We start from the raw sequence: 25520 nt of genomic DNA on the forward strand, positions 1-25520 counted from the left end.
CTTGCCGTGTGAGTGAGCCTCAGGAAACAGAACCTGGCACCCCAGCTGCCCAGCCTGGCCCTGGGATTCTGGAGCCTAAGCTTGGGATGTTTCTGTTTTGACAGATGGTTATCAATGTGACTTGCGACCCTCTTCCTCTCGCTTGAAGCCAGCTGCCCTGCTGGGGGAGGAAAAGCTGTGTCCCCAGTTTGTAGGAAAAAGGAAAAAGCCTCCACCGTCCGTTAGTTGTGACAGTTGAGAAGAAGGGACCCTGGAGAGCTCGTTAAGGAGGAGGCAGGCTGGCCAGGGTCCCCGCCTCCCGCCCGCCCGGCAGAGGTACTGCTGTGTGGGCCTCACCTCCCGCCCGGGGGCCTGCAGCTTCTGCAGCCAGTCCTTAAAAGGAGCGGTGGGTGCCACGTTTGTTCTTTCTGGTGCCAGGCCTGCGCTGTCTCACTTCCCCGGCGGCAAGTGGATTCTTAATGAGAGGCGGTGACCGTGACGTAGGCCCAGCAGCCTGGGTGAGAGCCAGCAGGTTCCAGCCTGCTGCTCCTCTGGCTCCCGTTCCCAGCCTGGGGTCTCCCCGTCCAGGGGGGCTGTGGTCACCCGCACGGCCCTTGCTCGGAGCGCTGACTGCCCTTGCTCAGGAAGAGGTGCCTGTGAGGTCTGCGCGCAGATAAAGGATGAGACTGAAGTGGAATGGTGCCTCCAGCCTCTCCGACTCCCTGGACAACCCCACCCCCAATTTAGAAGACAGGAGCGCATGGGAGTTTTGGCCACTTTCTTTGCTCTTGGGGGGCGCCAGTGCCATCTTGTCCTGTTCTTGCTCACTCTGAGGCCAGGGCCAGAGCTGCAACTGACTGGTGACCAGACCATCCAGACAGGGGCCTTGGCAGGTAGCTTCCAAGGGCCCCCAAGGCCTCCCCTTGACCATAAGAACGTGGGGACCTGCTGCGGCTTTGAGTGGCAGAACTTAGCCCTGGAGGCTTGGAGAAGCTCGCAAGGGGGCTGGTTTCTGGGGAGAATGAAACAGCAAAAACTGGTGTGAGATGGCTACTGATGGACGCAGGAGGAAGAGGAGCAGGAGGAGTGGGAGAGGCAGCATGCAGGGGGGCGCGGGTGGATGGAGCCAGTGACAGGACAAGAACACTCCCTGGAAACCACTAGACCACCCGGAGGACCCAAAGTAGCCAGCTGCCCAGAGAGCTGGCTCAACAGTACCAGGCAGCCCTCCCTTCCCTAAAACGGCATTGGCCCCAGCTAGAGAGGAGATAAAAGAGAAGCCAGAAAACACAGACAGAGGTCACACCAAATAGCTACTTCATTTATTCAACGAGTATTCACCGAGAGCCTTTCGAACAGCAGGCTACCAGTGACAGTGTCTACTGCGGGCCGGGTGCATTTTGCATACTCTTGTCCTTGTTTTTTCAACAGCCCTTCAGGGTGGGAATTACAGCCCCATTTTGCAGACAAGAGGACCAAGGCTTTAAGAGGTTAAAGTCGAGCACGGCCACCCAGCTGCCTGGACCGGGGGATCCTGGCCTGTGCCCGTTCCACCCTGTCGTCCAACACGTGCCTTTCTTGCAACCCTGCTCCACTGCTCCTTCTGCCAAGGTGAGGTGGGCCTGGGACACAGGTGCCTCCGCCTCTTCCGCCCTCCAGCCCCGTGCCTTGGTTCCTGATGGCCATGTGAAGCCCTCCCACATTTGAAAATAGATTTGTCCTGGATGCCTTCCTCCTTTCCAACCAAGTAGAAGGCTTCTAGCCTGACCTTTGAACACAGGAGCCAAGAGGAGATAGAACCAGCTCTACATGGCCCTGAGGTCGGCGGGGGCCGTATCTGGTGACACCTGCCTCCTGTTCCATCCTGGAGCCACAGTCAGGTTGGGTAGCCGAGGGCTGCCACCAGAGCCACTGCCCTCTTGAGGACAGCTCAGTGCCACCTACCCACAGTACAGTCTTCCTGTGAAAGCAGCCCGCACCGGTCTCCACTCTCCAATCTCGTTGCTCCCCCAACACCCCCCCTCCTAACATCCTTCCAGCCCTATTTCCCCATAGCCCTTCTCCCTGACTCTCTCCTGCCCCGGTCCCTGTGTGAGGGCTGAACCCGGGCCTTGTCCCATTTCTCCGTCCCCCTGGCGGCTACCCTGTGTGCAGGCACACCTGTGAGTTGCAGCTCCGGGGTTTGGGAGCAGACTGTGAATCTTGAATTTAAGGTCTCTGCCCGAACCTAACCCCATCCTTTGCTCTAACCCAGCCCTGTCCTTTGCCCGCCATGGGGCCCAGGGCCTGTGCCACATTCCAAAGCCTTGTCCTTGTGACTGGAAGGCAAGAGGAGAACTTGAGCATGGAGTCTCCAGCCTGGCCAGGCTTTTCCAGGATGCCTGTGATCAGCCCCACACTGCCCTCTTCTGCCCTCTTCACCCCACCCCATTCCTGCCCTCTGCAGCGTCTGCCCCCAGCCCTGCAGCCAGCCAGGGCCTAGAGTCTGCCTCTGTCCCCAGCCCTCCTTGTGTCCTAGTCTCGGCCCTTACCACACGCATAGTGTGGCCCAGCCCAGCAGTGTGGGCCTACCTGTGCCTACAGCAGCGCTGGCTCCCAGCCCTCCCCAGGCTGAATTAGAGCCGGCATCATCCTTGGCATGCCGGTGTGAGGACAGCAGTCTCAGCTGCTGGGAGGTACCCACTCCCCACGCGGCCACATCAAAGGGTGGGGGGATGGAGCTGCCAGCCAGCGAAGCCGCCTGAGCTGGGACCCCACTGGCCTCCCATCGAACTGTGGCCAGGGTCCAGACCCTCCTGGGGGCCTCAGAGGCCCATGACCCTCAGCAGAGAAACCAGCATGGCAGGGCCAGGGAGGAGGGGAGCAGAAGGGACCACGTGGTGAGCTCCAGGCAAGGGCGTGGGAGCAGAGGCGGGCTGGTTCCCTCTGGGCTCCCACCGCACTCCTGCCCCCAGCCCTGTCACGCACCTCAGGCCAAGAGCGGCCCCTGCTGTGTAGCCTGGATCTGCTGGTTGACTGGGTCCCTTCCCTCCCCCTGTTGGCTAAGTCACCGTCGCCCACCGGCTGCGGTACTGGTCGTGGGTGCTCAGGAAATGTTTGTTGAATTGAGAGGAAGCCACAGCTTGTGCGGAGTCTGGATAATTCCGTGGGCCTCAGGGGAGGGGCGGGAACGGAGACTAAGTGGGAAAGACAAGTTCTGATGTCGCCGCCCTTAGTTGGAGTCATTGTTTATCTACTGAGCTTCTCTGTTTCTCTGGGCCCTTGCCTTGCAAGGCCCTGGTGGGGGTGGGGGTGGGGAAGAGGAAGTAGGAGAGGGCAGGAAATGACCCTGGGCCGCAGGAGCAGGCCCTGGCCTCTGTCCAGGGTGCACGTGATGCCTCAGCGCCAGCCGTGAGTGCTCCCCACCGCCCAGTCCACCCCATGCCAGGGGAGCCACTCCGGGGACCCTCCTTTTCATAGGGAAGCCCGATTCTGCTCCTCTGCTCCCAGCCCGGGCAGTGCCAGCTGTGTCCTTTCTCCAGGCCTCGGCCTCCTCTTTGGAAGAAGCAGGTGACGGCCGAGGTTCTGCCAGCTCAGCCATCCTGTGAGCCTGGGACCACTCATCACCTGGCCGTGAGACAGGAGGGTGAGAAAGGTGCTGGCTTGGGTGGCCAAGGGGGCTTGCGGCTGCCGGGAGCTGAGGGCATCTGCTGGCGAGGGAGGCCAGGTCTTGGGGCATAACAGGACCAGGAGGGCCTGGCTGTCAGGGTGGAGATGGCTCATGGCCTGGGCATCAGAGCAGGGCTGATGGGCGTGGGACACCAGAGGCCAGCATGCTTGTGCTTGCACAGGAAAACACACGGGCCCACGAGGTACAGGGCCCGAGGCAGCCCCTTGCCCTCACAGGATCAGTCTGCTGGCAAGCTGACCACACTGCTCAGCCGGACGGGCACGAGCCACACAGAAGACTGGGCACTGAGTCCTTCCCTCCTCCTCTCCCTAAAGCAGCCCCCATCTCCCAGGAGCTCTGCTCAGCACCGTCCTGCAGGGCCAGCGCCCCCTCTCCTGCCCCTTCCCCCCGTGCCCCTCCCCCTCTGCCCACTTCCTCTGGGAGGCCTGCCTCTTGGGGCCAGGGCCTGCTGCGCCCCAGCCCTGCCAGACCTGCCCTCTCTGGGCTCTAGGGGGCCTGTTCCTTTCTGCGGCTCAGAGCACATCCAGCCCTCCAGCTCAGCCTCGGGGTCGCTGCACCCCGGAGGCTGCCGGGAGCCATCTGGCCGGGATGCAGGGTTCTCCTGGGCCCCGGGCCCGGGGCTGAGAACACATTGGCTCTCCCCAGGCCCAGGGCTGCCGGCCCCTCCTAGGGAGAGGTCCAGGGGAACCAAGTCAGTCTGTTGTGGTGAGCCGGGGGCGGGGCTGCTTGTGGAAGCTCCTGACTTCTCTTCTGGCCGCTCCGGGGGTGCTGGCGCTGGGCTGGTTGCTGGAGTCCTTCCCAGCCTGCCCGGCTGCGCCCCGCTCTGCTTGTCGGCCTGTTCCTCTGCACTGACAGCCGTCCTGGTGCTCTGGCCTGCCTGAAAGGAGAGAGTGGCCCAGCTGCCTGGCGCGTTCAGGGCTCGCGTCCCGCCCGCCCGCAGGGTGGAGGCTCGAGGACCCACCTCCTGGCTTTCCAGGTCCTCAGCCACGTCTTCCTTCGTATCCCACCTGTGGAGCACAGCACGGGGCAGCCCCGCCCCCGAAAGTCACCCCTCTGTAGCCTGTGGCCCCCAGGGGGCAGCGGACATCTGAGGGGCTCAGAACAGGACCCAGGGCAGCCTGACCTCGAGCCCCCAGCCCAACAGTCTCCTCTGAACGCCACCCGCTCGGCCCCTCCCGGCTCCCCAGCTGCTGTTTATGGCCAAGCCTGCGGCACCTGACGCTCTGTGGGGACCCCAGACGTGTCCCTGCCCGCCTGCGCTGCCTGGGAAAGGCGCACCTCGCTTCCCGGGGGGAAGGCAGCTGCTGTAATTACCGCCAGCCTCCCTGGGCACCAGCTCCTGGGCTGCGGCTGCCTCTGCTGATGGCCTCTCCCCGCATCTCATTAACTTGAGCCAGGCAGCAGGCAGCGCAGAGGCAGGGGCCCAGGGACACAGCAGGCACCTGGGCCCACGCTGGGGCAGGAAATCAGGACACCCAGATGCCCTGCCTTGATTCTGTCCCCTGTTACCTTCGGGCCCTGCCGGTCAGCCTCTCCTTGCCCCGGGCTTTGCTGCCTGTGGCTGGTGCCGCTGAGGGTCTGCTGGGCTGCCCACCCCGACCTGCAAGAGAGGGTCCACAAATCCAGGAGAGAAGGGGCCCCAGCACCCAACTGAGCCACCCGCGGGCAGCGCTGGCTCCTCCTCCTCTCCCAGCACACCTTTGCCATCCGGGGACAATGGCGGGGGCTGTAGCTTCCGGTGGCTCCTAGGACCTAAAGGGGTACAAAGGAAACAGGGACAAGGTGCTGTATCAAGGACGCGAAGCGGGAACGCTGGTTCCTGCAGCACCGGGAAGCTGGTGGGCTTTTCTGCCTGGGGTCAGGAGAGCCGGGTTCCTGGGCTGGCTTGGCTATTCCAGCTTCCTGAGCCCCAAATCCTCGGGTGGTGGGTGGGGTGCCTGCAGCGGGCCAGGGGCGGGCCGGCCAGCACCCTGGCCTATCAGGGAGCAGCGCCCCGGGAGGACCCCGGCACATGCCCCTGAGCCTCCTCAGGGACCCCGCGGTGGGGAAGGAGGGTGTTCTCCTGTGCTGGCTTTGTGCTCTGAAAAGAAGTGGGAAAGTGAGAGACCGAGAAGAGAGAGGATGAGGGAGGGGACAGGATGAGGCGAAGAAAGCCAAGAAGGGGTGAGGGGGCACCTGCTTACCCCGTCTGCCGCCCTCCCTCACCGGGCCCACTTCCCTAAGCTTGCCGCCGTCCTGTAGCCTGTGTAGACAGAGGAGGGAGGGAGGTTGCAGGTGGCAGGCAGGACAGAGTCTCCGCGCCTCCTGCAGCCCCAGAACTGAGGACAGCAGGAGCAATGAGGGACTCAGGGTCTACACAGAGCCCTGAGCCCGGAGCCTGCCCTGGCGGTGCAGGCAGGGCCTCTCCAGCCCGGGGAGGGTCCCATCAGCCCTATTCCAGCCCCACGTGCATGTCAGCCAGCAAGCCGCCTCGCCCTGCCACCCACGTGGGCTTGGCCTTGTCCATGTCCCACGGGCGGCGCCAGTCACCCTGTGCATCTCTGTGCCGGGCCACGCGGGCCTGGTCCACCTGCTCGCGCTCCTGCTTCCACTGAGCGTAGTCCCAGCCCACCTCTGGGGGCGCCCTGAGTGGCCGTGGAGGGGCTGGGCCCCGGGCTTCCCCTGCAGCCTGCAAGAAGACATTGGGCATGGTGGTGAGTACAAGCAGAAACAGCGGACCTAGAGATTCCCTTCCTCTCTCAAACTCTCCACACCCCATCTAAAAACTAGGACTACGCCATGTCTAACAGGCTCTATTGGCCGCGGGCACGCTTCCTGTCCACTTGTTAGCTGAGTGTTTGGGGAAAGTAATTTTGCCTGTCTGTGCATCATTTTCTCATCTTTGAAATGGGGACGGCAACAGGGCCTACCCACAAGGCTGTGCCCAGGTTGGGAGGGGCACCTAGACCCGGGAGCAAGAGCAAGGGCGAGAGGCTGCTGCCACCTAGAGGTCACAGCTGGCTCGTGGCCAGTCACCTCCACCCTCCGCCCACCAGCAGGGATAGATCAGATGGGGGCAGGATCACGTCCCCCCCCCTGCCCAGCCCACCCCCAGTGGCCAGAGAGGAGAAGGAGCCATGGGAATTCTTGCAGGTGCTGCCCGGGGCTGTGTCCCTACACACGCTGGACAGACACATCTGACTGGGTTTCTCTGCCCTCTGCAGATGGGGAGCTCCACGTTCACGCCTGGTGCACTCTTGAAGATGTACCTTCTGCACAGAGTTCGAGCCGACGGCCAACTGTGTCGGGGGGCTTTGGCCTCCGCCCCTTCCAGGTGACCCGTCTGCCCCGGGGGCCCTTGCTCTGGTGGGCTTTTCACTTACGATCCGTTTGGCCTGGGGAAAGTGACCGATGGGCAGTGCGACCAGGCCAGGAAAGAAGAGGCTGTCCACCAGCACCTGGACTCCCCTCCCTACCCTGCTCACCTTGGCCCTGTTTTCCATGGTCACGGCCAGGTCCACGCGCTCCCCCAAGAAGAAGGTGCCCACGCAGCCCCCCACGTCCTCGTCCTCCAGCATCTCGCCGGCGGCATCGGGTCTGAGGGGGCTCCTTGCCCAGTTCCTGCTGACCACCCGCTTCTCCTGCACAACGAGGGCCACGTGGGCAGCACTGGGCAGGACCCGGGTAGGGAGTCCTTTGGGGGCTTCCCTGGGCCCAGGTTCCAGCCTGACCCTCCCTGGAATGCCCACAGAGACGCCGACTCCCGCAGGCATTCACATACCAATGACATTAGTTATCCAGCGCCTAGGGCCGCCGGGGGCCCGAGATGCCATGGCGGCTGGCGGTCAGCTCTGAGCACTCAGACAATAAGGCCTTGTCCCTCAAACACTGCTCCTGGTCTTAGCCCCAGCTCTCCCCCACTTCTTACATTGGAAGCCCCTCAGGTTTGGGGTTTAGGAGCAGCTTGTGCGTGGGGCGTACATGTGGGGCTGAGGCCCTCGGCTGGGGACAGTGGCCTGGGCTGCATGAGGCTGGGAGCTGGCAGCAGCCTCCAGAGGGGTAAGTTGCGCTGTCCCCCACCATCTGGGCCTCCACCTCTTTCCACCCTCCCTGGCTCCCAGGGTGAGGCTTACACCAGGAACCTGGCTGATGGTGACAGTGAGGCTGTCGGGCTGGAGGAGCCCCAGCGTGGTCACAGCCATGCCCCCCTGCTCGGCCTGCCGACGGTCTTCCTGGATCTCCTAGGGGAGGGCCTGGGATCAGCACAGGCCACAGCCCCCCAGACGCACAGAGACACAGACTCGGACAGGCCTACACAGGGAGACACTGGTGGGACACCAGGGGGCAGAGGCACCACGTCACAAGTGCCTGACACCCTGCCAAGACTCCAAAGTCACCGTGTCCACCCTCACCCTGGCTGCAGGCCCAGAGCCCACAGGGAGAGGCTACAAGGCCGGCAGCCCCCCGTCCTCCGGCCCCTGCCACAGCTCACTCACCTGGTACCTGCGCAGTAAGGCCTGGTTCTTCTTGCGCAGGGCAACTATCCTCCGGTCCAGCTCAGCATCCTTCTCCTCCGGCCTGCTCATCAGCGACGCGGCCCTGGGCGGCCCCTGCAGAGGGCAGGGGACCCAGGCTCCCGGCTGCTGCCCAGCCACCACCATTCCCCCACCTGCACACTCATCCCCCAACCTTATTCTCACCACGCACAGCGCCAGGGTCCACAGGAAGAAAGAGGGCTGTTCCCTCCCATCCCCACCATGCTGGGCCTGTCTGCCTGCACCTGCCTCCTCCGGGTCGGGGCCTGACACCCAGGGCAGGCCGCGGGCCGCCCCTCCCCCGCTCCCCAGAGAGCACCAAGCAGCCTGGAATGGGAGTTATAAATGGCTCTGGCCGCAGAACCTGCATGACTGGGAAGCTGCCAGGGCACTGGGGAGGTCGAGGAGGGGGGAGCTGTTTGGCTCCCAGACTCAGAAGTGCAGGAAAAGAGAGGCCTCGGCTCTGTCCTGGGCCCTCAGGCCCGGGCCCCCACTCTGCGGGCCTGTGCCCAGCCTGGAGAAAGAGCCGCCCCACAGGCCCAGCCTCTCCAGGCCTTGAGCCGCTGGCTGCCAGGGCAGGAGAGGTTGGCAGCCCCACCCTGGGCGAGCGGGGCCTCGGCATCAAGATCCCAGGTCGTCCCCCCGCCCCGCCTGGCTGCAGGGTCTCCGCTTTGGGCGCCAGTACCCCTGCCCGGGCCGCCTCTGGCCTGATCGCAGCCCTCTTCCTCCCAGGCCCAGCTGTCCCCAGCTGCCCCCAGAGCATGGCTGCCTGGTGTCCCAGCCTCCTCCCACCCCAGGAAGCCCCCTGCCCAAGGCGAGGTGCCACTCACAGCCGAGTGCATGGCACCAGCGGGCACCGAGAGGATTCCAGAGCAGACCCCGGGGGAGCCGGAGCAGGAGGGAAGCCGGAGCCGCCGGAGCCGGGCCTCTGCCCGCCTCTCCCTGCCGGCTCCACTGCTCAGCACACGAGATCATGTTGTGATTACAAAAGACTCCTCTGGGCTCCCAGCCAGGAACGCCGCGGCCTCCACCCCCACCCTTCCACTCGCACAGGGGGAGGACCAGGGAGCCGGCAGCAGCTGGCCCTGCCCTGCCCCAGCGGCCCAGACAGGACGACAGGGTCGTCCCCCTGGTGGTCAAGCCCACCCAGGAGGCCTGGCCGCCAAGACCCAGCCTTCCCCTGAGGCCGTGTGCCCCAGGCCTGGGGCTGCCCGCAGACACGATGGGCAGCCACATGGCCGGGTCTCTCCCTTGAGTAGCAAAAGGCCTGCAGAAGAGCCGGCTTGGCAGGTACCTCCAGGGTGCCTCCCTCTCCCACTGGCTGCCCCATCAGCACTGGTGCAGGTGACATGGGTCAAGCGACAGCCCCAGGCCCCCGCACACCCGGGACAACACTGTCAGTCACTCACTCCTCTGGTCCTCTCAGCACTCCTGGTGTCCAGCGCCTCACGGTGGTGAGCTAGGCCCGGCTCCAGCTCCGTCCCCACCCCGGCCCAGTGCTGCTGGCAGCCTTCCTCCCACAGGCTCCCTTGGAAAGCCCTCGCTCACACCCCTGAGCCTGGCAGTTCCCTCAGGGGTCCTCGAGGCCCTGAGGCCTGGGGTGCGGGGAGGGGGGGACCTGGTTCTGTTTCAAGCATGGCAAGGCCCCGAGGCCTGTGTCCGAAGCCCCTGCATCCCTGATTGACCAGGGCTGTTTCCATGACCCCGGGCCCCAGGCGCCAGCGCTCCAGCCTCTGCTCCCCTGCAGCTCCCCCTCCCTCTCCCCCACCCGGGCCCCACACCCCATCCTGCTCCCTCGCACATGCCAGCTCGGCTCTCTTCCCTTCCTGCCGGATGTTCCCACTGAGTCAGACTCATCTCCCCTCCGGCGACAGTGACACACCGGGCTCCTCTCTCGCACACTCACGCACACACACACACACACACACACACTCCTGCTCTTCTCCCCGCTCCCTCTGCATCCTGCCCCAGCTCCGCCTCCACGGGCTTCAGGGGCCCCAGGCTCCCCCTCGCCTGCCCCTCGCCTGCCCAGCCTGGGAGAGAGACCTGATGCTCCCCTTTCCCTTTGGAACTCCAGGTGGGGACGGGGTGTGCCAGTGGAGGCTGCAGGCACCCCAGCCCCTGTTCCCAGCCAGCAGGCTCCAAGTGAGCAGCAGCCACGGGGGGACTTACACAGCCATCCTGCAGCGAAGGGCCTCCTGGCTCTGTAGGCTGCAGCCTCACGTGCCCAGGACAAAGCCACAGCCGGGTGGGGCCGCATTTGCTGGCCATGTGCTTCCCAAGTGTTACTCACACAGTATATCACATCTCGGAGCAGCCCCCACATTCCCCTCCTTTCTCCCGAAGCTGTGGTTTGCCCGTCTGCTCCCACATCAGACAGAGGCTCTCTGAGGGCAGGAGCCCAGTGCCGAGCGCCTCTGGGTGGCCAGGGCCTGGCAGTGTCCCTGCCTGCTGCAGTGCCTGCCCCAGGGAGTGCTTGCAGAAGAAAGACATGAGAGAGACAGGCTGTCTTGTCCCTGGGCCGTGACTGCCTCTCTGTCCACCAGGAGCGCAGGCAGCCCTGACACAGCTTGGGGTGCTTCCCCCTTGTACTGGGGAGAAACGCAGGGGCAGCCGGCTGGGACACAGGAGGGCCTCCAGCGCGGTGTTACCCGGGGACCTCGGCGCCACCACCCAGCGCAGCCACTAGAGGGCAGCAGAGTTGCAAAGGCCTGGACTTGGCGGTCGGGGGCGTTTCCTGGCCGGCCCCTCCCGCCCCAGTCCTCTCTCGCAGGTCTTCGTAACCCTCGCCCCACGGAGCTCCAAATCACTCGGTTGTTAAAACCTTGTTTTACGGATGAGTGAAACAAGGCCCAGAGGGGGCGCCATCTGCCCGAGACGCACAGCCCCCGCGTGTGCACAGGTGAGACTTGAGGCCGGGCGCGGCCCCCTCCCTGGGTGGTGGCCGCCAAGAGCTCCCTGCGCCTTTCCTCCTTGAGGCCAGAGTTCCCCGGGCTGCCCCTCCACCCTCCCAGGCCCACCCCGACCATGTTTGGACTTTATCTGCTATGGTAAGAACACAGATCTGGAGCCCACCCTGGGAACAGGATGGCGGGTCCGGAGTCCAGTTGAGTTGGGGAAGAGGGGTGGGAGGCCTGCCGGGGCGGGGCATGCAGACTCCTGGCTCACACACCCAGTCCCGCCGCCAGAGGCCCATGCTGGGGGAGCAGCGGCCGGGCAGAAGCCCATGCAGGTGCAGGAGCTGAGCTTGCATCCCGCGCGGTTACAGAGGGGGCGGCCTATCCTGGCAAGGGCTGTGGCCTTGCCCTTCTCCCCGAACTTGTCACAGGTGAGGGAGGGTGTGTCCCTCTGTTGCACTCATGAGCTAAAACAAAATGTTACAAAAACTAGTGACAGTCACACATGAATTTTATTGAAAATGAGAAGCAAATGAGAGGCAAGGTAACCGATCAGGACCTGCCACCGATCGGGACCAACACTCCTTACCAGAGTGCGGCCCCCAACAGCGGGTTACGCAGCTTTTTATAGTATTCTGTCCACTAGGGCTCACAATTTTGAACCGGACCCCTGGTATGCAGTGAACAATAAAGAGAAAAACCAGAATATGGTTGTAAGATACAGTTAACAATAACAAACCCAATAGCAGATCCAAGATAATGGTTGTAAGATAACAGTGGAGGACACATTTCGGTCAACCTAGTTCCTAGGAATTTGGGCCCATATAGTTTCCCAAGGTACAGCCTTAGATGTTAGCGAGCAAAGCTAATATGTACAGAAGCAAGAGATCTGCAATTGGCTTTTAGGCACACTCACTCCATTTTGACTGATTCTACGCCTCCTCTCTCTGGTTCCACTTATAAAGTGAGGTGTTGATACTGGGCAGTCATCCGGAAATAAAAGGAGGTGACATCCAGGCCTGCAACCACGTGTGGCTCAGAGTGAGCCTCGGGCAGCTCACTGCCCCTTCCAGATGCTCCCTGCACAGCGTCTCTCCAGGCCCCCAGGCTGCCTCCTGCCTGCTGTCAGGGGTGGACAGCTCTGAAGACTTCTGGGTGATGGGGACCGTGTGTGACCCGGTAGGGGAGACCCTGCGGCCTCCCCAGCACCCTCTCTGGGTCTCCCTTCATGCCCCCTGCCCAGCTAGGCTTCCATGTCTGCTCCCTGCCGTGCCTGGACCCTGAAGGCCCTAGGTGCCGGCTGCCATCTCTCCCCAGCCAGCTGGGAGCTGCTCCTGGCCGCCATCCCCACCCCTACCAAGTCCAGGTTCAGACTCTCATCCCCAAGCCCAGGACTTCTCCCTGGCAGGGGGCTGAGTGCTTGGAGGTCACCCATGCCTCCTGTCAGCTCTGGGTGGTGGAGCGAGCCCAGCTGTCAGGTCTCACTCAGGGGAGAAGGCACCAGACGCTGGCTTGAAGCCCAGTGAGCCTCTTCTGCAAATGCACCCCTCCCTCCACCCCAGCAGGGCCACTCCTGTCTCAAGATCCTGCTTTCCTGACCCCTGTGACTACAAGTCTGCACGTAGGCCTCAGTCAGCCAGCCTGGCTCTGGCCAGTGGGGGGTGGGGTGGTGGTGACTCAGAGTCAGAGGTGGGGCTGGGACCAGCCCAGGGTAGGTGCCAGCTGCCAGGACAAAGTCTGGGCCACACCATACCTGAGAGCACACATGGCACGACAGGGTGGCATCTGGAGGCCGAGGCAGGCTGGGCTGGGACCCTCTGGGCACTCGCAGCTCGGGGGAGGGGAGCCCCAGCGTGGCACTGCAGCCCTGGGCTCTCCCTTGTTGTGCTGGGTGCTTGGGGAACTCACAGCGGATTCCCAGAACCCCCTGCCTGGATCCCCACCCCAGAGTTGCCCTTCCAGGGCTTGCCCACAATGTGCCACTAGCTGGCACCTACTGTGTGCTTCTCCTGGCCAAGGCAAAACAGGAACAAGGAGGTGAAGACCCCGGCTCCAGGCCGGAGGCACCTGCCAGCAGCAGACACAGTAGCCGTAGCCTGGGCCCACGAGGAGTTTTCCAGAAGGAGCAGGACTCGGGCAAAGGGATCACAGGGACGTGAGAGGGCACCCGTGGACCCACGCCAGGGCGACGCGGGAAGAGGCAGGGCCCTGGGGGGCTTTCCCCGCGAGAGGGCACCCGTTAGGAAAGCCCCAGGCAGACTGGGGAGGCTGCAGAAGGGCTCACCCAAGGTCTTAGAGCAGGGGCTGGTGAGGTTCCAGGAGCTTTAGCCAGCCTGGTGCAGAGGGCTGCTGGGCTGGGCTTAGGGTGGGGCCACTGGCAGGCTAAGTCCAGAGAGTCACTGCAGGGAGGTGGTGTGCCACGCCCTGGGGAGTCCAGGGAAGGGGTGAGCAGGGGAACCTTCTAGAGGCCTCAGAGCTTGTGCATGGCCTGGGGTGGGCACGGCAGGCAGAGGAAGAGCCAAGACAGCATCAAGGTCTCAGGTCTAGGGGCCTGCAGAGGCAGGGAGCAGGGGGGCTGGGTGCGGTTCCCAGGGCGCTCCTTTCTCTGGGCGGGGAGGAAGGAGCCCCCACCGCCAGGCTCACCACAGCCTCTGGAAGGCAGAGAAAGATCTGGCAGTTCTGAGGGGTGGAGAGGACAGGAGACAACTAGAAAAGCCAGAGAAAGATGGGGGAGCTGGCCAGGCCCCCTAAGGAGAGGGAGGGCCTCTGGTGTGGCTGCGGGCAGCCTGGCTCCCGGATTGTGTCCGGCCTAGAGATAGGCAGCCTGGGTGACAGACAGCACCGGAAGTGCCGAGCCTGGGACGACATGGTCACCACTGGGAGGGAGGCAGGGTGACCCATTGACTGGATGTGCCAGGCACTGTCCCCGTTTTCACAGAGTCCTGCATTCCCGAGCATGCAGGGCCTGGATGTGTGGAGGCCCTGGGGAAGGCGGGTGTTGCAGGAGGCCGGGCAGGCTCTCCGCGGCTGTCAGTGACGGGCTCCGAGTGACGTGGAGGCCGCCGGCAGGCAGTGCCGCAGCACACAGAGCCGGGGGAGGACAAGGCAGAGTCAGATGGGTCAGCAGTGCTGACACAGACAGCAGTAGCTCCTCGCACTCCCAGCTGACGCGGACGAAGCCCTCACACACGTGATGGCATCTGTCCTCGTCAGCCTCCGAAATCTGACTTAGCTAGCACAGACAGGTGCTGTTGGCGTCTCCTGGGAGACCAGGGACCTGACCTGTCCTGGAGTCTCTGGGGATGGGAGCACTCCCCACCACCCCAGAATCCCCGAGGCCCACCGCCAGGGCCTGCGCCACCCTCCCAGCACGGCTCCCCGGGCGGCTACCCCTGCCGCCATCCCTCCAGGGACACGACAAGGTGCACCCTGCCAGCCAGCCCAGCTCTGATGACAAGCACTGGAGGTGGCAGAGGGGCTGGGACTGCACCTCTGGGCCTCGACTCTAAGCCTACACGGCACCTTCTCCCCTGCCTGTCGGCTTGCCCTGTCCTCCCTCTCCCTGACCCCAGTCCTCTCAGGCCAGAAATATCTCCCGTGGCCCCAGAGAGCTCCTATCTTCCCCAACTCTGGGGCTTTCAGACGAGGAAGCCACCTGTGTTGGCCAGGCGCAGTGGGCACCCACTGTCCATCTGCAGGCCGTGTGCCGGGAGGGCCAAGGGGACACAGCTGTCACCGGGGCTCTCTGTTTGCCCTCCACATCCTAGGGCTGGGCAGAGGGAAGAGGGCCATGATCAGATGCACTGTGCGACAGATGACACCAGGGTGCTCACCTCCTGCAGGCCTCCTGGCCCACCCAGGGCCCCCGACTGCCCCTGGCCCTTCTCTGTCCACCTCTCTACCCAAGGCCTCGGGACCTGCACTGCCTGCCTGCCTGCCGTGCCCGGACCTGGGGCTCAGGACTGACCTGGGGATGGCAGGACGGGGCTGGCTGAATCTGGGAGCCACAGCCCTGGCCCCGTGCACTCCCCAGCCCCCACATTCCCACTTCCCTCACAGGGACCTAGGCCTCTCTTTTCAGCTTCCTGCCAGAGGCTGGGACAGGGATGTGTGTGTTGGGGGTGGAGGTGGGTCATGGCATCAGAGTCCCTGATGGAGAAGAGGGAGACGCCTGGGAGAGGAGGGCTGGTGAGGCAGGGTGGGGCGGGCACAGGAAGTGCTGTGTTGTGGGGGCCCCCAGACCCATGCCCACTGGCGTGGCGTGCAGGGAGTCAATCACTGTGCTCAGGTCGGGAGGGAAGCAGGTGTTTATTGCGAGGCCAGAGCAGGAAGCCGGGCAGGTACCGCTAAGTTCCCGCGCTCTTGGAGGGGCTGGAGATGAAGGTTCTTAGGGGTGGAAGTGGGGGCAGAGCAGCGCAGGCCCCTGGTTGGTCAGCAGTGCTCATGGCCCTCCTGTGATTGGTCAGCAAGGGCGTGTTCTTTGGCAATGTTGGTGATAGCCCAGGGGGCTGCGGTCAGCCAGGTGTCAGTGACTTCTTGCTCAGGGCCCGCAGTTTCTGGAAAAATCCTCAAGACAAGAACAAACGTCAAGTTGTTATCAACCGGGGACATAAATGACCTCCTGAGTCCAGTGATCAGGGACCGTGTGGGCGGGCTGCAGCGCCCTCTCTGTTCAGTGTGGGCATTTTCCTAATTTGAAGCTAAGGGAGGGAGATGGAGCCCTTGGGGGAGACCAGGGGAGTCAGGCCCCAGAGCAGCTACACGTGCACGACAGGCACTGGACACAGGTGCTTGGTTTCACCTGTCACACAGCACGGGCCTGAGCATGCACCTGGCAGCACCACACGGCCCCTGCCCAGCAACCCACCGCCTCCCGCCCTGGCTCCCTGCTGACTCACAGCCAGTGCGCTCCGAAGGAATTAATGCCCGCGTAGGCAGAAACCAAAGTCCTTCGGCCATAACTGTCCCGGGGCGGCTGTGGTCTCTCAGAGGAGCAGTCCTTTTGTTTTTTAAGTTAAGGTAGAGAGACACAGACAGAGCTCTTCCATCTGCTGGTTCACTCCACAAATGTCTGCAACAGCCAGGACTGGGCCAAGCCAAAACCAGGAGCCCCGAACTCCCTCCGGGTCGCCCATGTGGCTGGCAGGGGTCCAGGTACTTGAGGCATCACCTGCTGCCTCCCAGGGTGGGATGAGCGGGGAGCCGGAGTCAGAGGCACGACTGGGACTGAAACCCGGGCACTCGGATGTGGGGTGCAGGCGTCCCAGCCAGCTTCCCAACGGCTGTACCAATGCCCGCCCCCCCAGAGGCCACTCCTTGAAGAAGAGATAATCCAAGGTGGAGCAGGCACCCAGTCACTAGACTCAGACTATAGGCACTGTGGCTGGACAAGCCCGAGCTAGTTTCTAAATCTCTGGACCCTAGCTTCTGAAACTCTCTAAAAGGGGAAGATGGTAACCTTACCCCCAAGAGCTGATTGGAGGACGGTGATGCTGTGAGACAGCTGGAGACAGAGACAGAGACAGAGACAGATGCTCGGCCTTTCCTGCCACCCCCTCCTTAGCATTGTTCACATCATTTCCTGATATGGTTTCATTACCTTTGCTTTTATAGCTCTAACTGAGGTACTGCACACATTTTTATTGTAGATGCTGCATCATATGCACGCTCCCAGAAACCACCAGTGCAATCAAGATAATGAACATAAGCCCTGAATTCCCTGCGGTCCCCTTCTTTTTTCATTATTTTATTATTTGATAGGCAGTGACAAAGAGAGGAGTGACCGAGAGTATCTCCCATCCGTTTGTTTACTCCCCAGATGGCCACAATGGCCGGCGGGGGGGGGGGGTGATGGCCAAAGCCAGGAGCCCAGAACTCCAACTGGGTCTCCCATGGGGGTGGCAGGGGCCCAAATGCTCAGGTCGTCTTCTGCTGCTTCTCTGGTGTGTTAGTTGGGAACTGGTTCAGAAACAGAGCAGTTGGGACTCGAACTGGCGCTTCTTCTAGAAGCCCCTAAGCCAGCCCCTCCTCCAAGACTCTTTTTTTAATTTATTTTTTATTTGACAGATAGAGTTAGACAACAAGAGAGAGAGACAGAGAGAAAGGTCTTCTTTCCATTGGTTCATTCCCCAAATGGCCACCACGGCCGGTGCTGCGCCGATCCAAAGCCAGGAGCCAGGTGCTTCCTCCTGGTCTCCCATGTGGGTGCAGGGGCCCAAGCACTTGGGCCATCCTCCACTGTCCTCCCGGGCCACAGCAGAGAGCTGGACTAGAAGAGGAGCAACCAGGACTAGAACCCAGTGCCTATATGGGATGCCGGCACCGCAGGCGGAGGATTAACCTAGTGAGCCATGGCACAGGCCCTTCAAAACTCTTCTCATAGCTCCTTCTGCCCCCTCCCCACTGCCACAGCCCCACCCCCAGGTAATCTGCTGTCCCTATCAATGAGTTCATGTGTTCTGGAACTTTACAACATTTTATAGACGGAATTACATAGCGTGTGTTCTTTAAGTCTGGCCTCTTTCATTCCACATAATTATTTCGAGACTCAGTTATGTTTGGCTGTATTAATAGTTCATTCCTTTTACCACTGAGTAGTATTCCATTAAATGCATGTACTAGGGCTGACCTTGTGGTATAGAAGGTAAAGCTGCTGCATGCAGTTCCGCATCCCACATGGGTGCCAGTTTGAGTCCTGGCTGCTCCACTTCTGACCTACCTCCCAGCTAACGGCCTGGGAAAAGCAGCAGAAGACGGCCCAAGTACTTGGGCCCTGCAACCCACATGGGAGACCTGGATGAAGCTCCTGGTTCCTGGCTTCAGCCTGGCCCAGCCCCAGCTATTTGGCTATCTGGGGAATGAACCAGCACATGGAAGATCTCTCTGTTGCCCCCCCTCTCTCTGTAACTCTGACTTTCAAATAAATAAATAAATCTTTTTAAAAATGCATGTACCACCATTTTATTAATTTACCTAGTGTCAGACATTTCAGATGTTGCCAGTTTTTAGTTATTCCAAAACCTGCTCTAGGACCAATGTTTTCATTTCTCTAGGATATTTGTTACTATTTTAAAATTAATCTATCTAGACTGTTGAGGAACAGGTCTCTTAGTTTCTTTATTCCATTGTTTCTTTCTTTCTTTCTTTCTCTTTCTTTCTTTCTTTCTTTCTTTCTTTCTTTCTTTCTTTCTTTCTTTCTTTCTTTCTTTCTGTTTCTTTTTCTTTCTGGGACTAAACAAGAGAGGGAGGAGGAAGGGGGGAGTGGGTGGGAGGCTGGGTACAGTGGGAAGAATTACTATGTTCCTCATGTTGTATTTATGAGATACACACAAATAAAATCCATGTCGGGGAGCAGGCATTTACCCTAGTAGTTGGGACACGGCCAGGATAAGCACATCCTTTCCTGGCTCTGCCTCCTGACTCCAGCTTCCCCTCAGTGCAGACCCTGGAGGCAGTGGTGGGATCCTGCCGCCCGCAGGGAGACCTGCATGCGTTCTGGCTTCTAGCTCTGACCCTGGCCCAGCCCTGAGCACTGTGGGTATTTGGGGAGCGAACCAGCAGATGGGAACTCTGTCTCTTTTTGCCTCTCTAATAAATAGAAAGTGAATAATCCAATGTAGTTGAAGCCCAGCAAGTTCATCCCGACTTTTTTTTTTAATATTTATTTATTATTTATTTGAAAATCAGAGTTGGGGGGAGAGAGAGAGAGAGAGAGCAGAGAGAGAGAGAGATTGAGATTCTATCCACTGGTTCACTCCCCAAATGGCCGCATCAGCCGAAGCTGGGCCAATCCAAAGCCGGGAACTTCTTCTGGGTCTTCCTCGTGGGTGGATGCCGCGACCCAAGGACTTGGGCCATTTTCTGCTGCTTTCCCAGGCACATTGGCAGGGAGCTGGATCAGAAGTGGAGCAGCTGGGACTTAAACTGGAGCCCATATGGGATACCGGCACTGCAGGCAGACGGTGGCTTAACCCAGCGCACCACAGCGCAGCCCCTCACCCAGATCTTTACAGGCAAATGTGGAAGCAGCGAGGGGCTTGGCTTTTCTGTGTTTGCTTTTGCAGAGTTGTCGTTGCCCTTGACTGACAGGGGCCAGCCAAGCCCCTTGGCCTGGCTGCCAGTGGGAGTTTCAGATGCAGTATAGCCAGGCAGCACGAGGGGCAGCCGGGCAGCAGAGACCTAAACATGTAAACAAGAGAGAAAAAAACTAAACACAAACATTTACCATAGAAACGGAAGCCAGGTGTCACTCAACAGTAACTGATTCCTGCTCTTTATTCAGTCACCCTGGGTTTATGGGCACTGCTGAAGGCCAGGTGACTAAGGCCCCTCCTTTGAGGAGCAGAGTCCAGTGGGAGAGAGGGCCACTGGGAGAAAGGACCCCGGGGGCAGGAGAGCTCGCAGGGGGCACCTGGGCCTAACTGCAGGAGGCCAGGGGGGGGTGTTGTGGGGGCCCAGCAGGGCCGAGCGCCCTGAGCTAGAGGTGGTGACGCCCAGCACAGACCACAGGGCTCAGTGAGCACTGCAGAGTGAGTGAAGTTGCAGTGTGAGCCTCAAAACTCGTGCCTTCCTCCCCCTTACCTGGATCCCATCCCAAAAGCGCCCTTTGCTGGGTGGGCACAGTTCCCACTCTCAGGCCAGCTCCCTGGGCTGGACGGCACAGCAGAGAGAAAACTCAGGCCCAGGGCCGGACACCTGGGCCAGGATCCCACCAAGCCTTCCAGGAAAGTCATGAGTTCCTCCCCGAACTGCTAGGCAGAGGGGATGGGTCACTGTGCTCTGTAGGAGTCGGCGGGTTACCACGGGTGTGGGAAGCGGTTCCCACATGGCCTGGCATTCAGTGCACGAGTCGCCTGTGGCTGGGGACCCTGCCTTGGTTATACAGCACAGATCTACTAATAGAACGTTCCCTCCCTGCCGCTCCCCACCCCCTACACACACACATCCTGCTTCCAGCGGCCATTGCAGATAACACAGGTGAGACTGGCTCGTCCTTCCTCATTGCCCCCACCATCCACCCTGCACCCACTGCCCGTGACCTCCCACTGCACAAGAATGACTCATCCCAGCCTCTCCCTATCCCATATAAATACACCTGAGGCCAGGTGGAACGTTGCACTTCTTGCCCCTGCTCTGCACTCCACAGGTAAGGAGCTGGCTCTGCAGGCTGGGGGCTGGGGGCAGCAGGGTCTGCAGAGTTTGTTGCATTACCATGAGCTCATGGTCACTCTGGGTAGGGGTGTGTGCACCCCTACTGAACTGAACCTGTCTCTGTGCCTCCAAGTCTGTGTGCGCCTTGTGCATCTGCCTGTGTTGCTGTCTCCCAGTGAGTGCAACCTGTGTGTGTGTGTGCTGTGTGCCTGTGTACCTCCCTGCATGTCTACCCATCTGCCCTGGGCTCAGTGCCATGCTGGGTTATAATTGGCCTGCAACCTTGGCTATGCCAGGCAGAGGGGTTTAGCTGAGGGTTTCAGGGACTGCATTGGGTCCACTCCAGTGCTGCCAACTCCTGTCCCCAAACACCAGTCCCTGAAATGGGGGGAGTTGGTCCAAGGACTTGAATGCCCTGAGGGTTTCCTTGGGAAGATGTATTTTATTTATTTGAAGGCTAGAGTGATGGAGAGATAATTAGAGAGAGAGATGTCTTCCATCCACTGGTTCACTCACACCTGGGGCTGGGCCAGGTTAGAGCCAGGAGCCTGGAACTCCATCTGGGTCTCTCACAAAGGTACAGGGGCCCATGCACTTGGGCCATCCTGCACTGCTCTCCCAGGTGCATTCGCAGGGAGCTGGATGGGAAGCTGCTGAGCTGTGATGCGGGCCCCCTGAGGTTGTTTTTATGTCCTTCTCTCCAAGTCCATCCCCAGCTGTCTCTTTGAGCCTCATTATTGAGGGAGGAAGGATGAGGGGACAGGAAGGACCAGGGCCATAGTTCAGAGGCTGAGTTCACCGGAACATTGTGGGACAAGGAGGGGTCAGTGAAAACGGATAGCTCAGGAGGTGCAGGGCGCAGGGCCTGGCAGGGGTGGGGCTGTTGCATGGGGAGGAGGGGACAGATCTATGAGCATGTGTGCTTGTGTACCAGAAGGCCCTGGTGGCAAGGGTTTGGTCCTGCTGGCTCATACTACATTCTGACTTGGGGGTGAAAAAAGAAAATGAGCATGCTGTGTGTGCACTGGGTCCACGCCGGGCTGTCCCTTGTGAATTGCATGCACACCCAAATAAGATGGAGGCAGACCTGCATCTGATGAGAATCTTATTGATGCAGGACAGATCGGCTCAGACCCCAGGCCTCCCTCCCGCTTCCAGTCCTGGCAAGAGGAGAGAGGAGCAAGCAGGCAGGGCCCCGGAAGGTTTCCATTCACTTGGATTGCAGGGGCAAAGATCACAGGGTCCCTGGGGTCACCAGAGACCCCTGCTCACCACCCCTAGTCTGCCCTCAGTGCCTGGGGACACAGATCTCTCCCAGCTTCCCTTCCCAACCCTGAGCCAGGTGTTCACACAGGGACAGGTGTACCAAGACCTGGCACACACAGGCGGGCAATGTTAATAATTAACGTGATTGAAATAGACTCAAGGGGAATTGAATTAACACATGATTGTAAGTCTTGGGAGTGGATGGGGGTGTCGGGTGCAGGAATACAGGGTTCAGGGGCTGCTGCATGGTACTGCCTTGTCTCTGCTCATCACACAGGCAAACCCTCAGTGTCCGTTTAGCACCTGTGCCCAGCACGTGGAGTGCCAGCTCCATACTGGGTGCCAAGCCCAGCCAGAGGGAGTTTTATTTCTTCCATCCTCTGAAGGGGCTGCGTGTGTGTGTCCCTGGGAGGGAAGAGGGAAGGTGTTTGAGATTTAGATTACAGCCAACTGAGACGCTGCCTGTTGAACCACAGGTGTTCCTTGTGTCACTCGCTGCTCTTGCTCCTTAGAGATGCACCCAGGTAAGCCCAGTGGCCTGGAGGCCGTCGGGTGGAAGAGGAAGGGAGGAAGGGAAATGGGGGAGGCAGGGCAGTCAGCCACGCTCAGTGCCTGCCAAAAATGTGTGTGTGTTTGTGGAAGGTGGCAGTAGGGTTCCAAAATGAAAACGCCCTGAGAGTTGGAGAACAATTTACCCAACCTTCATCTCCCTCAGTCTCCGACCTCCGGAGTGAAACCAGCAGGTGCTTTTCCCACTGCACACGGGGCCTGGGGAAGTTAAGGGTCACATAAAAAACCACCCAGCTTCCAGGAGACAGCAGGTGATTGCCCCCCAAGGAGCACTTCAGGACGCCAGACCACTTAGTCTGGTCACTACAGAAGTAAGCCCACGGGCCCCACAGCTAGGAGGCTGGATGGGCCCCTCTAAGTGGGTTTCCTGTAGGGGGATGACATGGGGTCGAGCCACAGAGAGCTCCAAGTGGCGGGAGGCAGGAAAAAGGCCAAGACCTGGGACCAGAAGCTCATAAGCAGGAGCCAGCAAACCCCTCTGGGAGCTGAGCAGAGACTGGGCTAAGTGGGCCACAAGGGGGCACACTGGGGGATGGGATGTGTAGGGTTGGAAGCAGAAGAAGCAGGGTTCCCCTCTGCATGTGCCTCCCCTATTGTCATGGAATTTGGCCCAGGTTGGGAGGGCAGAATATCCGTGGAGTGAAGACAGGAACGCACTCCTCCCAACTGGCCCCACGCCAGCCACCGGGGGGGGAGGGGGGGACCGAGCCAGCTCCTGCACAAGCTAATGAACTTGCGTGGCTTTGAATATGAGTCTGTTGTTGGGAGAGTGAATGAGGGAATGGTTGGCAGGCGAGTGACCAAGTCTCAGGAGCTCAGTTGGGGCTAGGGGTGTGGGTACAAAACCAGCACCAGGGGGAAGACAGGTGTTTTCAACAGAACAAAATTACCAAAGCGGCTGCTTTTCTTTGCTTCGTCTCCCACAGGTCCCAAGGTAGGAAAGTTCTCCTGTTCTCCACCCTGCTGCTGTGTCCTCCAGACCCCAGCCTCCACCCCAGAGCCTCGGGAAACAAGCCACCACTTCCCCCAGATGAAGAGCAGGGCGCAGGCTCAGGCAGCAGCCCCGCAGGGCGGGCACTGCCGCATTTGTCCACCCCCTGTCGGCTGCAGCCTTCCCCTTGGCATTCTCTCTGCTTTCCCATCTGTCTCCCCAGCCACCCGTCCTCTCTCCTGCTGCTTCCCGGCCTGTTCCTGCTTCTCTGCTTTCCTGCTACCCCCACAGCACTGCTGGATGGCTGGCTTGCTCCCAGTTGCCCCGCAGGGGCCCCCTGGACCTGCCTCTGCCAAGAAGGAAGACTGCCCTCCCTCCCCCCTCTCCTGCCACCACCACCAGCAGATGCAGCTCCCAGGCCTGGGTCTGTGACCCCGCCAGGAAAACAGCCACGGAGGGAGAGGCAGATGGGGTGGGAAGAGGCTGTTCCAGGCATCGCTGAGCCTGGATGAGGAAGGGGCTGGCCTCAGGAAAGCCCCCAGCCCTGGAGCCTGCCTCTTCCCCATTGGTGCCAAGCCCTATCCAGGCCCTAAAGGCAGAAGTGACCTGGGGAGTCCTCCAGTGCCTGCGGTGGGGGCTCAGCTCCAGCCTGGCTTCACAGGGCCCCAGGCCCACAGTGCGGAGCACAGAAGCAAGGCGGAGTCTCCCTCCTTTTCCCCGGCCCTGTAGCAAGAGGCAAACAAACCTCTGTGGTCTTAGGGCCTCAGGAGGGGTTCCAGCCAAGACAGAAGGTTAAGCCACACTTTCCACAGGCCTTTTCTGCCTGAGGCAGGAAAGCTTTGACTTTACTTCCATTTAAAAAATCATGTAAAGCTTTTTTTCTTTTTTATTTTTTTTTTAATTTTATTTATTTTATCTGAGAGTTAGAGTTACAGACAGTGTGAGGGAGAGACAAAGGTGTTGCTTCTGTTGATCTGATGGCCACAACGGCCGGAGCTGCACTGATCTGAAGCCAGGAGCCAGGAGCTTCTTCCAGGTCTCCCATGTGGGTACAGGGGCCCAAGGATTTGGGACATCTTCTGCTTTTCCAGGCCACAGCAGAGAGCTGGATGGGAAGTGGAGCAGCCAGGACTAGAACCGGCGCCCATATGGGATGCTGGTGCCACAGGCGGAGGATTAACCCACTGTGCCATGGCGCTGGACCTGCTTTTTTTCATTTTAAAAATCCCCATTTTTGTTTTATTTGAAAGGTAAAAAGACAGACAAAATATCTGTAGCAACCAGAGCTGGGCCAGGCTGAAGCCAGGAGCCTGGAACTCAATCCCACGTGCTTGGCAGGGACCCAAGCACTTAAGCCATGAGCTGCTGTCAGTGCGCATTAGCAGGAAGCTGGAGTCAGAAGCAGAGCCGGGAATCAAACCCAGGCACTCCGACTCGGGATGTGAGCATCCCTAGCAGCATCGTAACCACTGCAAATGCCTGCCCCTGACTTCACCTTTTATTCTTCCTGATTTCTAGGGTCTGGTACTTGCTCAGGGCCATGGGCTCACATACACCCATTCTCATATATCCATGCATCCTATGCACATATCTACGTACACAGCAGGCATGTACCCACCCATTCACATGTCCACAGACACGGCTGTTTGTATGTAGATGAAGGATACCCTGCCTGCCACCACAACCCTTGCTGGTGCCAGGAATCCCAAGTCCCCTGGGGAGGGGCTTGAGGGAAAGCTGAACTCTAACTCATTGCCCATTTGGCTTTCCACAGGGACACTGCCCTGGTGGCCATCCTCCAGGTCAGTGTGGGCTACCCCCTGGCCATGGCCCAGGGCACTGTCATGGAGGGGGCCACCCCCCAAAGCCCGGTGGGCCCCCTCCTGGCCATGGCCCAGGGCACTGTGGGCCCCCTCCTGGCCATGGTCCAGGTGGTCCCCATCATGGCCATGGCCCAGGGCACCATGGGCCACATCACTGAAGAAACAGAAGAAAACAAGCCGAAAGAAGGAGGAGCCTGAGTGGACTGCCCCGTGGATCTGGCATGAGGCCCGAACAGAAATCCTGTCTTCCTAATAAACAGCCTGTGAAGGCCATGTCTGTTCTTCAAAGAGCCTGTCTTCCTTCAAATCCAACCTGGGGGCCCAGTGTCTCTGATTCCAGTATGAAAACGAGGCGTGCAGCCTGGCCGGCTCAGAAGCTTGGCTCAGTGGCGCCCACAGCGTGTGGTACCTCATATAAGGTCACAACTCTTCCTGGTCACCCTGCCCCCTCCCATCAGGGGACCCCGAGTATGGCCTCGTCACCTGCCCCCTGCACCTGCACTCCCAGAGCCGGTGGGCCTTCCAAGGTTCCAGTCTGCGTGCCTCAGTCTGTGGGTCAGAAGCCTTCCATGGCCCCTTACCACCCAGATGGCTTTCTTACCATTCCCTGAAACACGCTGAACTTGGCAATTCCCCTGCCTCCCACCTCAAGTCAAGGCTGCTTTCCCTCTCTCTTACCTCCACATTCCCAAAGGCCCCCAAGCCAGGGCAGCACCACCA

At 60.5% G+C, this 25520-nt stretch overlaps 1 protein-coding gene and 1 long non-coding RNA gene across 13 annotated transcripts; one reads left to right on the forward strand and one right to left on the reverse strand.

The window, feature by feature from the left end:
- Window positions 1-1279: 1279 nt before the first annotated feature.
- CCDC9B (coiled-coil domain containing 9B) lies at window positions 1280-9157 on the reverse strand. 10 transcript variants are annotated; one of them, XM_008269198.4, is made up of 11 exons: window positions 8994-9157; window positions 8125-8238; window positions 7762-7869; window positions 7114-7269; window positions 6898-7023; window positions 6136-6317; window positions 5833-5891; window positions 5348-5401; window positions 5159-5249; window positions 4611-4656; window positions 1280-4526 (listed from the first exon to the last, which is right to left on the reverse strand). In XM_008269198.4, the coding sequence occupies exons 1-11, from the start codon at window positions 9003-9005 to the stop codon at window positions 3990-3992; spliced, it is 1485 nt and encodes a 494-aa protein (XP_008267420.4). In that variant the 5' UTR covers window positions 9006-9157; the 3' UTR covers window positions 1280-3989. The 10 variants fall into 10 exon arrangements, with proteins under 10 accessions (XP_008267420.4, XP_051678477.2, XP_051678476.2 ...); XM_051822517.2 differs by having other exon boundaries at window positions 7762-7954; window positions 8125-8206; window positions 8994-9126; XM_051822516.2 differs by having other exon boundaries at window positions 8125-8206; window positions 8994-9121.
- A 196-nt stretch (window positions 9158-9353) lies between these two features.
- LOC138844669 (uncharacterized) lies at window positions 9354-25088 on the forward strand. Of its 3 annotated transcripts, none has more exons than XR_011380855.1 (3): window positions 9354-11065; window positions 21953-22000; window positions 22192-25088. It is a non-coding gene; the product is annotated as an uncharacterized lncRNA (long non-coding RNA). The 3 variants fall into 3 exon arrangements; XR_011380854.1 differs by lacking the exon at window positions 9354-11065 and adding an exon at window positions 19620-20385; XR_011380856.1 differs by lacking the exon at window positions 9354-11065 and adding an exon at window positions 19620-20385 and having other exon boundaries at window positions 22973-25088.
- The last annotated feature ends 432 nt before the right edge of the window (window positions 25089-25520 follow it).

The sequence above is a fragment of the Oryctolagus cuniculus genome, chromosome 12 (genome assembly GCF_964237555.1).
Source record: "Oryctolagus cuniculus chromosome 12, mOryCun1.1, whole genome shotgun sequence".
NCBI lineage: Eukaryota > Metazoa > Chordata > Mammalia > Lagomorpha > Leporidae > Oryctolagus > Oryctolagus cuniculus.